A 14890-nucleotide genomic window follows, 5' to 3' on the forward strand; every position below is an offset into this window, starting at 1 on the left:
CGCTCTCTGAGGCACCTAAAGCCAACTGAGTTCTCTTCTGGAAAACAGGGCCACACCTTACTCCTCTAAGCCCACAGTTTCTGCTTTCTCCAGCCAAATTCTACCAGGAGGTGATATTCTGAGGAGAAACAACTGCTTATTCATTTATTTATCTAAAATGGGATTCGCCTTATGAAATAAGATAAATAGTCTGGTTTTCTTCCATGTTGTTCTCCTGTCAGTAGTGGAAGTCCATTCCGCACCCCCAGCTTCCCCTTTCTTTTTCGCCAGGGGGCTGAGTCTTTTTATCTGCGTTGCTGCTTTTTCAGAGGTTTGTGCTTCTTCGTACCATCGTTGGTTCTAAATGTGTTATCAGATGACACCAGTGCTACCCCAAGGGAAAGTGGCTTGGCTATAACGGTCACAGCTCCAAAAATATGGGAGTCAGATTGATAGAAAAATAGGTTTTATTCAAAGTAACTTTTGAAAAGGAAAATAGAAGAAATGTATTGTTCCAAAGTTTCCCTCTTTGCAATCCCTGAAGGTGAGTAGAACTTTTAAAGAAGAGACAGTGAAGCGAGATATGAGATTGGAAATGCACATGTGGAGATTTAGTTAGTCTGTGCTACACAAGATTGAGGAACAGCAATCCTCTCTCTAAGCTTCTTTGTCATGCCATACAAGAGTGGGTGTTGTAGCTCTTCAGTCTCCAATCTCAGCAGGAGGAATTCGGTTTCCAATTCAGAAAAGGGACCCCCTAGATTTAGTCTGTTTCAGTGTTTGCTGCAGGTATGCCTGGCATCCTGGGTTTGATCCCCAGCACTGGAAGAAAAATGGAATGGAATTAGGAGTGAATAGAAAGACATAGGCTCTTTTCTGGAAGGGCCTGACCATCTCCTTTCCCAAATAAATCAAAGCATACTATACTGTGTAGTGGAGCATTTGAAAATAAAAAATAAATTGTGAGTAGGACAGAATATACATATAATGAGGTGAACACAAAAACTAAGCCTCAGAGTAGGCTACTGGACTGTGTTTATATTTTACTTTTTGTGATGTTGGGTAACGAACCGGGGCCTCAACAGTTTTAGGCAAGTGTTCTAGCACTCATCGGCATCCCCATACTTGAACTCTTATTCTTATTTATTTTGCAGTGCTAGAGATTGAACATGACAGGCAAGCACTTTACCACTGAGCCACATCCCAGCCTCCTGAACTGTTATTCTTGAATAACAGTTTTTCATGGTTGCCAAATCATTAACAAAGTGCTACATGAAAAATTGTCAATAGTCTGTTTATAGGACACATTTTTCCTTATTAGCTCTTTTTCCTTTGAAGTACTATACTTTCACATTCCAGAGAACATGTATTCATTCAACATGTATTTACCTAGCATCTACTATAGCACAGGAAACCTGAGAGATCCTGGAAACAATAGCAGTGAATAAAATAGATGGTGTCTTCTCTTATCGAATGTGCTCTGGCTAGTATATCAATTTCTTAGTCTCTTTAAAAACAAATTAAAAATTGTAACACCTCAGAATTTTCTTTCACAGAAAACATTGAATGTTATGAGGGAACTTAAGTCAGAAATGAACTGAAGATCAGTATTCTGCTTTCATCTGATTCAGATTATTCTCTGTTGTTCCCCAAACAGTAGCAAAGCAAACCTGCACCAGCCTGAAAATGTTTTGATAAAAGCACTGATTTTATTCCCTGTTGCCCTGTAAAATACATGAAATTGGAATCCCATTGAAATACCGTGTTACGTTTACTTCTGCATGTGAATTTATGTGAATGAAAATGATTTAACTAAGGGAACAACTACAATAGACAGTAATAGACTTTAATATTCAATATTCCTTATGGTATCATTTTCATACGTTGCTGGTTATTACTATTTCTTAGGACAGTGTAAGCTTATAAAGCAATTATATCAAAAAAATCTTATCATGAATGTTGGGCTTTCTTTGTAATTCTAGCAAGAAGCCTTTTGTACTGATAGGGTTTAACTAAAGAATTATATGAAAACAGAAGAGCTCAATTCAGCTTCCCATAAGGCATAAGACATGATTTTGCTGCTGTTGTGCTTATATCACATTAGGAAAACCTTATCCCTGAGTCATTGGGGGACTATGTGTAAATTGTGTTACTATAAATATTGATATAAGCATAGGACATCTTGCTGGCACAAATAAACCTCGAGTTAAAAGAACGTGCTTGAGTTCTTCCCTTCCAGGTGTATTTGTCAACTATGTAGTCCTGTCTGCAACAATATCACAAAACGATATTGTACAGTCTCTTCCTAAAGGTTTATATACTTTCAGACTAGATAAGATGAGAATTTGCAAAAGAAAATCTTATGTACTTTATCCGTCTTTCCTTCCCTTAGACATTATCCTAATATGTTTTCTTTAAATTTATTTATCGACTTTCCTCTCTAGGTTTCATCTTCAAACCCTGCATTACACTAACATTAGTCCCTATGCAGTACTTCTAGCATGCTGGAAGCTACTTCTCAATCTATTTTGTTGACCTTTCAGGAATATCACTTTATGCTCAGAATACTTCCTTACCTGCACTCTCTATTTTTCTGCTACTAGACTCTGGCCATTCGCTTTCCTTTAAGGGTTCCTTCATCCTGCTTGCTGTGTTATTGTTTCTCTTGACTTTACCTGCTCTTTTGCTGATCTGCACTCCCTGATCACCTGTTACCATCAGGTTGGCCCTCCCTCTTCATGGGTTCTACACCCAGGGATTCAACCAACTGCCTCTGCAGTGGTTATGTACAGACTTCTTTTTTGTCATTATTCCCTAAACAATACAGTTGTTATAACAACTTTTTATTAGGATTAACATTATTTTAGTTTTTATAATTAAGGCATTATTATAAATAGAGATGATTTAAAGTGTATGGAAGAATATTCCAGGCAAATACTATATATCCTTGGAGTTTGACATGTGCGGGGGTCCTGCATCCCTACAAATATCAAGGGATGATAATGAGTTGTGATTGGTGATGAATCCCAGAGTCCCCTTTCCAGCTCAGAACTCTCCTGGAGCACCAGATTCCTCATCCAACTGCCCACAGATATATTCACTGGCATATCTCCAAGGCTCCTAATTCCCAAGGCACTGCCATTCCTTCAGGGATAGAAGTCAGAGATCTGGGGTCACCCCTGAGCTCTCAGGTGTATAACTTTGTCCTTGGGAATCTGTCTGATTCAACCCACTCTTCTCCATCCTCGCTGCGACTACCTGGATTCAGCGCCCATCATCTTCTCAAGCTCACTCTGTATTTCCCTGTAGGTTTCTATATAGTCAGGCTGTCTTCCACGGTTCTTGCTCTGCACTGTTGTAAGGAACAGTTTCTAGAAAACAAGATGATCGTGTCAGTCCCTGCTGAAATCCCTTCAGGAGCTCTCACGTCTCCAGGATAGATGCAAGCCCATCACGTGCCCACGGGACATAGGTCACCTGGAATTCCCCCTTCCATTCCCTCTTGTGCAGTCTGCTGCAGCTCGTCAGTGCTCTTTCCTCAGATGGATGATGCCTCTCACCTCCACTTGAGTCCATTCTGCCCCTTGTCCTAGCAGCAAAGACTCATGTAGCCTTTGAGTTTCAGTTTTCTCTCTTCAAATATTTCCATAGCCCTGTGTACCCACTGTCATCCAGCGCCATGTCACTCTCATGGCTTCCTCTCATTCTCTTTCACTAGAATTGTTCATGCTGAGACTGCCAGGCTCTTGTTCATCTACTGTGTTTCTGTCTGTCACGGGTATCAGTCCAGGTCCTAACACGTCAATGAATGATCATGGAAACAGTCCTGGAATGTGGCATTTTTCAAATTAAAAGAGAACATAGTTACTGTTAGAGACTAAAGTTCTGAAATAACCATCAGGCAAGGTAAGAAAATGAAGTTTTTTTGGCAGAGATTCTAGATTTCCTTTGCTTGCTTTTTTAGATCTTAGGCTCTTCCTTAACTACAGTGTGGTGGTGTATGCCTATAATCTCAGCAGAAGCAAGGTTAGCCTTGACAACTTAGGGAGACCTTGTCTCAAAATATAATTAAAAAGGGCTGTGGATGTAACTCAGTGGTAGAACTGTGCAAGGCCTTAGGTTCAATTCCTGGGACTAAAAAATAATAATAATAATAATCATAAACCAATCTTTGTTTATTTTCTAAGAAATAGAAATGGTTTCCCTATGTTTTATGCTCCTGGAGGATGCTGTAATTTTTTAGAGATGAATTTTTAAGTTCTGACATTCTTGTCCATTGTTTCAGCTTTGGAATTTACAAAGCAAAAAGAGAAAAATCATATCACTTACCCCAAAGGAAAAACTTGTTGAAGAATGAAAGAAAGTAGAGGAGGCTGGGAGTAAATGCCTGGCATCTTTCCTTTAGTATTGAAAATAACTTGTGTATGAGAATTATGCTGATTTTAAATAGTTTAAGGACATTAATATTTGTAGAAATTACTGTAATTTAACATAGCTTCCAGTTATTTCACTATTTCTATGTTAGAAGTGATTTTATGTAAGCCTTTTCTAAGTTCTGGTAGAGAACATTACCATGTGAGCTTTTGACTTAGACCCCATATTGAGGGATTTAGTCATCAAGGACTACTTTAGAATGAATTCTTTCTCTAGATTTAATCCTCTTAGAATTAGAAAGTTGTATTAGAATAGAAAAGCGCCTAAGGTATCATTTATAGTTCTCTTCATTGTATGAATTAGGAAAAAATGCTGAGAAGTCAAATGTTTTGCTTAATGGCTGCAAAAGCAACACACTGACAGTAAGGTTAGAAGTTAGGTGGCCATGCCTCTTACACAGGTGAGTGGAATTAATCAATCATATTGTTAAGGCAACCTGCGTCCCAGTTGTGTTGGGAAGTAGCATACAAGAAAAGCGTGGTCTTTATTATTAGACAGAATCAGTTGAATTTTGTTCTGCAGTGTACAGGCACAATGACTTGGGGAGTTTGTTGTTGTTGTTGTTATTCTTTTTTTTTTTTCATTCTGATTCTTGGTGTTGCCAATAGGAATGTGGAAGAAGTTAAATGTTATCCTATGTGAAAGCAGAACCTGTCTTAAAACTCCCTCCACTCTCCCCCAAAAGTAAAACCTATATTTTTATTACTTGCTTTATGTTTACCTGCCCTTTGGATGCTGGCATATTCTAGCATGTATAATTGTAATCTAGGTTAAATGTCATTTAATTTGTGATGGTGTCCTCAGTTTTAAAAGCCTTCTTTCATGTGACCTTGTATATTGTTTTAAGGAAAATCTGAATCACTTTTCTGAGGAATGAATTTTTGAAGTAAATTATTCAGGCAGTGCTTGATCTCTACCAGGCTTTGGGGATAAAACAGAAAAGAATATACTCATAAAGTTTGAATATCAAATAATAAGATTTTGCCAATTGCTAACTAGAATCCAGTTTTAGGTTGGCTGAAGGGAATTAAGGCCATACCTAGGCCATCTTTTCAGTGTTTATAGTGGAGATGGTGGTATACATTTTCTTTATGTGAAAAAACATAATTTGACCCACTAATGTATATTTAGATCAAAATGAGATTTTCCTATAACTCTACAGAAATCATATTAGTGTCTTTAGAAGAAACCAAGATTTTAACTTTTCTTAAGAAAAGATAAATATACCAAGATATAATGAAAAGCATATTCATTGGGCAATATACAATTTTTTTATTAAAAAGCATTTATTATTTTCTGATTATAAAAGCAATATGATTTGAATATCTTTTTCAAAAGCATACCATATTTACATTGTTTTAGATTTCAAGGTTATTCCCAATTTTTATATCTCTGTAAATAATGTTATGATAAATATTGATTATTTTTTTCTTGAGATAGTGACCACAAAGTGAAATAAATGCCTGGACAAAGAGCCAAAAAATAGAATACTTTTTGACCTGCCTTTTTCATTTCCAAGTTGCTTTAGCAAAACACTATCACTTTACCTCCTACTAATATGGGTTATCCTGCTGCAACCTAGAACTATTTCTGTTCTTTAGCAGATAGAATCTTGATAGGGGTGGAGCTAAAGGGTGAAGCAACTACTGTTGTTACTTGGGACTGAATTAGAGTGAAGAAAAATTTTGCACTTTAAGCAGCAAAGAGACAATGTCATGGAAAGTGCAATTCTGTTTACTTTGTTCTTCTTCTCATTAAATTCAAATTTAATAAGATTTTAATATATGGAGTTTGCAAGGGTGTGGGAGACCAAGCTTGGAGAATGGTTGTTTTGCCCCCCTTCTCTGTGCTGGTGTTATGCCACCTGACACAGTTCTCTTTCTGAACCTCATTTTCTTGCAGGGGAAAAAAAAAAATCACCAAAAGATTTAAAACTGTGTACCCCAATCAGTTTTTTTTAACTGCAGAAATTAAAAGGCATTGTATGTTCTGTTAAATATTTATGTAGTAGACTATTGATGTCTTCATTTAAATCTGTCTTTTCAAATGCAAATTAGACATGGGTTGAGGTAGGGAGGTGTAAGATCTTTCCCAGGAAAATGTTCAAGTGCATGATTCTTCTGAACAGACATCTGATTGTTTTTGTCTAGAAAGCTGGGGTTCACTATTTTTAATGGAATTTTTATTTTTCTTTTTAAAATTTTTCAGTACCCTCTTGTTATATTTTGGGATTTCTTAAATGAAGGAGGTTTTTAAAGGTTTTATCTTTCAGAAAATAAGTGTTATATAGTCGAGTTAAATTTATTTTTTAAGCAAACTTTTGGGTATATTTATGTTGTGTTAAACTATGTAGCAAGCAGTACTTATATGTAGAGACTTTTATACCAAATGTCTTTTATGTATGTGCTCATTTAAAATCTCACACTTTGAAAAACGCTTGTCCTTAAAGTTATAGAACACTAGTTTTATTTGTTGTTTATTTTTACCTCCCTAGAATATCTTGGAATTTAGGCATTGTATGTTTTCAGAAAATGTTCTTTTATTTCTTTACATCAGAGACCTTGAATATTTAATTTACTCTTCAGTAAAGCTGTCAGTTGTAATCTGCAGTTTAAAAAATAGAGCCTAATAAAAAAACAAATCCTCATTTCACAATTTAAACCTTATTGAATCTAATTCACTAGCACTGCAAGTTTATTATTCTCCTGCAGTTTGACGTGCCTCCAATTGTAATTGTGTTGACCCTTCAATGCATTAAATCTCCCCAGTGCTTATCAAACTGGGAGAGATAGGTCTACAATTTGGAACTTCATTAAATATCTCATTTATATTAAATACATGATAGCTTCTAACAGAAATAATGATTTGTTCAGACAAAGCACCACAGTTGCAGTTTCATCCATTTTGAATATATAGGCTTCTCACATGTGGCCCTGTGGTGCCCTGGTCCTGCCCTCGCCCTGCATCCGCCTTCCCCAGGTATGACTGGCACCAAAGCCTCATAAGAAGTTAGTCCATGAAGTTAACCTCAGAAAACGAGTACTGACAGTTATAGTTAAATGTACTTTGTTTTTCCTTGAAGCAGAGTTGTTTCAAGTTCTTATTAACCTAAATGTCTTCTTTCTATTATTTCTATGAAGAATTGGAGTTGTAAGACAAAGCAGTTTTAAGGAATGCCACATACTATTTTAATGTGTCATCATAGAAATTGACCTGCCTTTTTTGCTCATTTAATAGATTGCATGTTTGTTAAACACTCTTATCTGTGTATTCCACCAGAATATTTGGGCTTATTTTCATATTATTCTATATACTGTTAAAGTGCTTATTTCAGTCATTACTATTTCATACTGAAAGATTATGATAAGATGATACCATGATTATTCTTAGTTTCTACTAGAAGAAATTTAGATTTATTGTATGGTTGAAAACATTTAAGCTGACAAATGGAGGAACTAATAATTCTACCAGCACGTAGGCAAACATGTGCTAATTGTTAGATATATTTGCATTCTGTATGTAATAAAATTATATCCCAAGTCCAGCTTCTATTCTGACAAAGCATGCCTTTTACAGAACAACATGTAGTAAGGAATTCTGAATTAAAATGTAACTTAAACTGACTTCAACAAATACTAACAATGAAATTGAAAAAATAAGCAACCAGATAAGATTTTTTTAGAAAAGGTTTTAATATACATATTTTTCCTCTGATGGTTGAAATCTGACAGAACTTCATGGGAGGTATTGTATAAAGTGGCACAGAAAGTTGGTCATTAGGCAGAGCTGTCATCACAAATTATTTTGGTACAGGGTGAAAAGTTCTAGTTCATTTGGTACCCAGTTGGATACAGGCCTTGGGCAAGTTGTTATAATTCCCCCATGCTGCTAATGGGCCTCCAGGACTGATTTTTGCTTGCCCCTGCTTTCTGTATAGTTAAAGTCACCTGGGAGCCCCCCTGGACCTGAGCTGCCCATTGAAACAGTATTGGATGATAGAGAACGAAGAATTTCCCATTCCCTCTACAGTGGAATTGAGGGACTTGATGAATCACCCACAAGAAATGCTGCACTCAGTAGGATAATGGGTGAGTCAGGTAAAACTCTGTTTATCTCATCTTATATATATACTTTCATTGGTTCACTGAGAGGTTATTAATGTAATATTAATGTAAAGGAGGCCCATGTTTCCAAGAGGAAAGAGAACAGGTTCATTATAATCATTCAGGAAGTATTAACGTGAAAAGAGTAAATCAATTACATTGATTTGTTAAGTGAAGTTTCAGATCCCATAATATGTGGAAAGAATAAAAAAAGAAAAGGATCATTAAGAAATTTTTTTTTTTTTCCCACTGAGCAAGATATTCTTAACTGGTTGAAGAAAACCAGTGAAGCTGTTTTTAAAAATGTCAAAATTTAGTGGTTAGGGCAAGAAGGATTCAAAAGCTATGCGATTCACAGGTAGAACTGCTTTGAAGAAAAAAAATATGTATCCATATGGTTATATACCTTTATTAAATATTCATTTATTTTGTTTATACTAATTAGAATATTGGTATGTTTTAATTGTATTTCTACATTTTCAAAGCTTCAGTCTCAAAATTCTATACCTAGTCTTTTGCATCCTTTGTTTGGATTCAACACCATACTGTCTGCATGGCCCCCAGTGGGTAATGAGGTTATTAGCACTTGCTCTGCAGCAGTTCAGCTTCCTACTAACAGATTCAGTTAATAAAGACTTTCTCTGCTACAGGAGTGGTTGGATTTGCAGAATTGCTCATCTTGGGATTAGCTTGTGAGATTCTTCAAATTTAAAACATAAGTGGTGGTTTGATTAAAACAACAGCTGACATAAAACACTGATATTACTGGTATATTTTGCAAGGCTCTCATTTAAAATAAAAACCTAAATTTAACTCCATTTTGAGTACATTTAATGCAGATCGAATATACTTCAAGTTTTTATTATGAGACTTCATTGAAACAAGAATTTATTGAGTTCATCAGTGGGTGTTTATGGAAAGCCTGCTATTGGCAAGACCATGTGAATATGCTTTTTGCTGTAGATGACAAAGATGAGTAAGAAATAATCTGTAACTTTGAAGAACGTTCTACTGGACATAAAAGAAAAAAGTTCATCAATATGACTAGTAGAATTTTCTGTTGTTATTTCTCTAATCCTTCTGGCTTTCTTATTTGGAAAAATTGCTAAATTCTGGATTTCTTATCTTGGTATATGTAGAGCTAACACGGCAGCTCTCTGGTTTTACTCTGTTGGCATTTTCTTTTTATCTGCTTGTCATAAGAGAAATTCAGGGCAGGGTGTTTCACCTGTTGGTTTGAACACCAATTGGGTGAAAGACCTTGTGTGTAGTTTATCACACATATTCTTTGCTTATTAATTGTCACTCCTCTTCACTGCAGTTGGATTTTCCATACTTTCTTGGCTTTGGTATAAAACTTTATCTTTGTTGAATTCTTTTTTATTGATGAATTTTAGATCCCTTGAGAAAGTGTGTGTGTGTGTGCATGTATCCCTGGATCTGTGTGCATACAAAGTGATATGCTGTAATTTCCCCTTTGTTATAGGAACATAGGACTTGCCATACTGAATCAGACCATTGGTCCACCAGTTCCTGTAACCTGCATCCTGCCTCCAACCCCTGATGCTTCAGAGGAAGGCGAAAACTAAAACTTTTAAAAAAAACCAAACAAACAAAAATCCCCAAATTTTCACCTAGCGACTTATTGAAATGCTGTGTGTGTGTATATATCTATATATATATATATATAGATATATACATATATATATGGGTTGAGGAGTTTTTTGTTTTTCCTATGGTCTGTTACCCTGATTTTGTTAGCTGTGACTGTTAGTCTTTTTCAGTTTGCATTCTAGTTGACATTGTTTCCCCTTCCCTCTGATAGATATGTAATGAATTCTTACATTCCAGATGCCTCCCTATCACAGGAATTACCCTTCCAGTTCTGTGCCTTGTGATATTGTACATTTCCTTTGGTTGGGGAATGACAGATTCGTTATTGTTTGATGGCAGGCAAAATTGATGTGTGATTTACGTATTTCCTTAAGACAATTTTTTTTTTTACATGTTATACTAGAAAGGAAGCATCCTACGTAGTTTCATCCTGAAGAATGTATATGCTTAATTTGATTTATATTACATTTTGCATATTTGAGAATTATAGTCTTTTACCAGTCCTTGTTCTCAGTATCATTGGCCCTAAGAATCAGATGCTATTTATAAAGTTGGTTAAAACACAACTTTAGAAATCCTGTGAAACCAAAATACAGGGTACCACATATAAATATGAGAGCACTGAACTTCCATTAGCTTATAGTAATTGCTGTAGTGTTTATTGATTTGCACTGTATCTAGAAGCATAGAAATTTCTCATACAGATCCCGTTTAATTAACTGTTGTGTTCTGTACATTTAGAATCACTCCTGAGTGGTTGCTGTGGACATGATGCTATTTACTGCATTTTCCATATGCTAGGAAGAGAACTTAGTATGGAAATTCCAGATGATTACATAAAGAAGTGATTTTTTAAAAAATATGAACAGGGCAAATTTTCACATACAATATTCCCTAAGTAAGGACTGAACCAGAGTCTTAAGGTCTTGTGATCTATTTCTATGGGATCACATCCCAGGAGAGAACCCTCTATAAAATAACACCAAAAAAGGAACAGCCTTTTCACTTGGAGGAATGTCAGATGTCATCAGTCACACACTTTCTCACTTACCAGATAAAGGAACTAAGTCCCAGCATCCCCTGATGATTTTTGTTTTATTTTGTTTTTTGACTATTTCCACTTGCTAAAAATAGTCCTCGTGGGAGGGATGCTGAGATCACACCGTGTGAATGATATTCATGACATTTACTATTTATTCACAATCAGTTTAAAGTGTCCAGTCCTTAAGCAATGGCATTAGTTTTCAGAATCTGTTCCATCCCAGCATCCATTGTGATCTAAAAGTTAAAGAAGTTCATGTTTAAAATAACCTTAGATACCATGTATTCCATCCTACATACCCTTTACTCAAGGAAATTATGGACCAAAAAACTTAAGTGATCAAACTAAAATGGCATAGTTTCTGTGTTTCTGAACCAAAATTTGGATTTATAATTTTCTGGGTCATGGGTCCCACACTTGTCACAACTGACCTGTCGCTTTATCTGTGAGTGATGTTAGTGAGAATTGTGACCAAAGGTTAGATTTCTCCAAATGTCATCTGTTTTTACTGAATTTCCACTGTCGTGGATTTTAAAAGCACAGTTTTGTATATCCATCAAGAAGTAACCTGTAGTGCGCCCACATAGGATTTCTTTCAATGAAGAGTCTTGAAAAGGTTTTCTAATTTTTGGACTGTCTTAATTAATAGTGAAATAATAGGCATAGCTAATTTAATTAATATATTTACTCCATAAAATACAGTACAAATTGATATTTGAGAGAATCAAACCTTAATTTTTCCATCAACATTTTTATCTGAACAAATTTTGTTTAAAGCAAAATGAATTTTTTACATCTATTTTATAATTTACCTCAGTCATGTTTGCATTCATACATTTGTGGTGAGTTGAAATTATGTTCAAAACATTTTTACCTTGTTAGAAATTTAACAGAAAAATGGGATACTTATGTTATCAGTCATATCACTGGCATAATTTTTCTCTTCTCATTTGTTTCTAGTCTCATGCATGACACTGCATTCTATGTAAATTTACCAATGAATAAATGTTCAGTAAACAATAATTTTGTATCTCATTGTTTCATTCTTCTATAAGATACTGACTGGTTTACTTCTTAGTTTGTTTATGGTGATGAACTCGCTGAGGACAAAGAACAGTTTTTTCATCAAAAAACAGAGAGAATCCTTCTCATGTCACTCTTAGAAGGTTTCATATTTAGGATGTGCCAAGTACTAGTAAATGTAATTGAGAGATTATGGTGTTCTCTTGGTGGAGCTTGCTGGAATGTGTTGTTAAGTGGCTTAGTTGTCCATTACTCCAGTTGATTCTTGGAGCCAAATCCCAAACCTATTCTTGGCCAACATGCTGAGAAGTGAAAAATTGATGGAAAATATGAGTAGGCAAATCTTGTGACGCATTAACCTCAAGAATCATGGGTGAGAGATAAATATCAAATTGTTTTATTAGATACAGTTTTTGACATATATGCATAAAATTTTGGATCATTTAAGGTACAATATTTCAACTCCAAACAACATTATGAAACAGGATTATCACATGAACCAATGTTTCATATTGCTTATTAGGATGTCTTTCAGGATATAGTGTGTCTTTGCAAGAATTTTAGCTTTTGTGTTTAAAAATATGTGCACCATTATTACTTTGTGATATTTCCGTTAGTAAACTATGCCTGAGTAAAGACTTGGTATTTAATATGTCTCATCAGTGTCAATTGTCAGTCAGGTGTAGCCATCATTTTATAATCCTGTATACTTTTTGGGTGGAAAAACACATCTCTAAGAGGATATAGTCTGTAGCTAATAGTGTGGAATGCCCTACCTAACATATAAATGGTATTTTGGTAAATAGGTTTCTATACTAATATTCCAAATCTTGTGTGGGAAGAAATAAATTATTTGAAATCAAGAAAGGGAAATGATTATACTTTCCATTTGATTTATGTTTGTATTGTAAGCATTCATATAAAGTTGCTAGTTTTCATAGTTGGTCAAACTGGTGCATTTGAAATCAAAGTAGAAAGTTTTCTTGATGAGATGCTAAGCAGAGGTTTCAATGAACATGTAGTGTCTCTACACTAGAGTAGTCGATGCTAAATAATGGATGCATTAGCAATTTCTAGCAAGGTTAATTTTGTGGAAAGTACTGTCCTGGAACAGTACAGCTTAAATATTTTTTGTTTCTTTGCTGAAGTCTCTTGAAAAAATATATTATGTGCTTAAAAAAAATCCTTTAAGCCTATCTATAGCACATCCGACATTCTTATGAATGTTCTCTTTTAAAGTTGGATCTGAGGGTAATATTAAAATGTTATTGAACTCTATACTTTGCTGTGGTGTTATATAAAAAAGAGTAATTTATAATGAAAGGAAAGTGCTCCCAGTGTTAAATGGTGGTGGATTTTACTTGGGTAAGAACCCCAATATAGCTACTTTAGCAGATTTGGAAATTGAACTTAAATGAGAGCTTTCCTATGCTGTGAGGTGGACAGAGAAATTGTAAGAGCTCTTTGCTTTGTTGGGAATCCAGGTTGTGGACTTCATGCCACAGTGATGTTACTGTGAATATAGCCTCTCACAAGGTATTCACATGGATCAAAAGCCTTGGCAACACATTCTTTCTGAGAAGAAGCATGGTACAAGATTTTGGGAAGAACCTACAGGAACTGTAGGTGATTTGGGGGAAAAAGATAACATCATTTGGACCCCATCTTTATCATTCCAGAGTTAGAGGCTTATAACATGATTCTGTCCCTATAAAGGTTGTGATATGTAAATGACTGTTAAGCTGATCCTTGAGCCTGAGCAAATTGTACTACAAGAAACTGGACAGTACAGTTGTGCAACTTTCCTTACTAAGAACATTGTGTCCTAACAGAATAAATCAAAATTTACAGGTTCTATAGTCGAGGTCTGAAAACCTCAAGGGTAGTCAGATCCTTCAATTTTTTTTTTTTCAACTTTAACATCATCCCATCATCTCCTCTCTCCCAAGCCTTGATTCTGTGCTTATTCCCCTTTGAAGCATCATCATGAGCTTTTCTTCTTCATGTACCCATGCCTTTGTTGCTGATGTCTAAAAACAAATGCCATCATTTCTTCTAGCAGAAAAGATAATATTCTTTATTGAAAATCCAACTCTGATGCTAATTTTTTTTGAGATCGCCAGCACTCCCTACGTGCAGCTACCGAGGCAATTACCAATGCCAAGTGAATGCCACCGAACCTTTGACATGACACGTATACCAGTTACTGCTGAGTGCCTTTCTCATTCTCATTAGGCTGTGAGCTCTTTGGACAGAGATTCTGTCTTATAGTATCTCCCCAGGGTAGTTGCCTGATGAATGAATGGATGAATGATTGATGTACATTAGTAGGGCTTTCCTCTAAACTTCCTGGTAAAAATTTCACAGAACTTTTCACAGCTTAGAATATGCATAACATTTTCATTTTAGAAGACATTTTGATGATTATCTTTGGCTTTAGGTAACTTAAAACCAAAGAAATTGTATACTCTGCCCAGAGCTACATAGCTGTGGTGTCAGAAGCAATAACAGACTCGAAGCTTCTGTTTGACAATCATTGGTGAAGAATAAATGTGCTAAATTCTATTTTGTTCTACCAGGTTTAGCAGATATGTGGAAGTTTAGGCGTTTTCTAATTTAGTAAAGTATTAAAATGAATAGGCATAGTACTTAGATGGATGTCTAGAATTTCTCTTTTTCTTTTTTTACTGGACAG

At 35.4% G+C, this 14890-nt stretch overlaps 1 protein-coding gene across 32 annotated transcripts in view; it reads left to right on the forward strand.

Annotated features, from left to right (window-relative positions):
- Positions 1 to 14890, forward strand: part of PARD3 (par-3 family cell polarity regulator) — a 685332-nt gene that overhangs the window by 455412 nt on the left and 215030 nt on the right. For 16 of the 32 annotated variants that reach the window (XM_079107667.1, XM_079107652.1, XM_079107670.1 and 13 more), the window contains one exon: positions 8351 to 8510. In XM_079107667.1, coding sequence (XP_078963793.1) covers positions 8351 to 8510 — 160 coding nt within the window. Of the gene's footprint in view, positions 1 to 8350; positions 8511 to 10002; positions 10178 to 10207; positions 14820 to 14890 lie in introns of those variants that run through there. The other 16 variants (XM_079107658.1, XM_079107657.1, XM_079107671.1 and 13 more) reach the window with 4 other exon arrangements.

This window comes from Sciurus vulgaris, assembly GCF_902686455.1.
Source record: "Sciurus vulgaris genome assembly, chromosome: 12".
Taxonomy (NCBI): domain Eukaryota; kingdom Metazoa; phylum Chordata; class Mammalia; order Rodentia; family Sciuridae; genus Sciurus; species Sciurus vulgaris.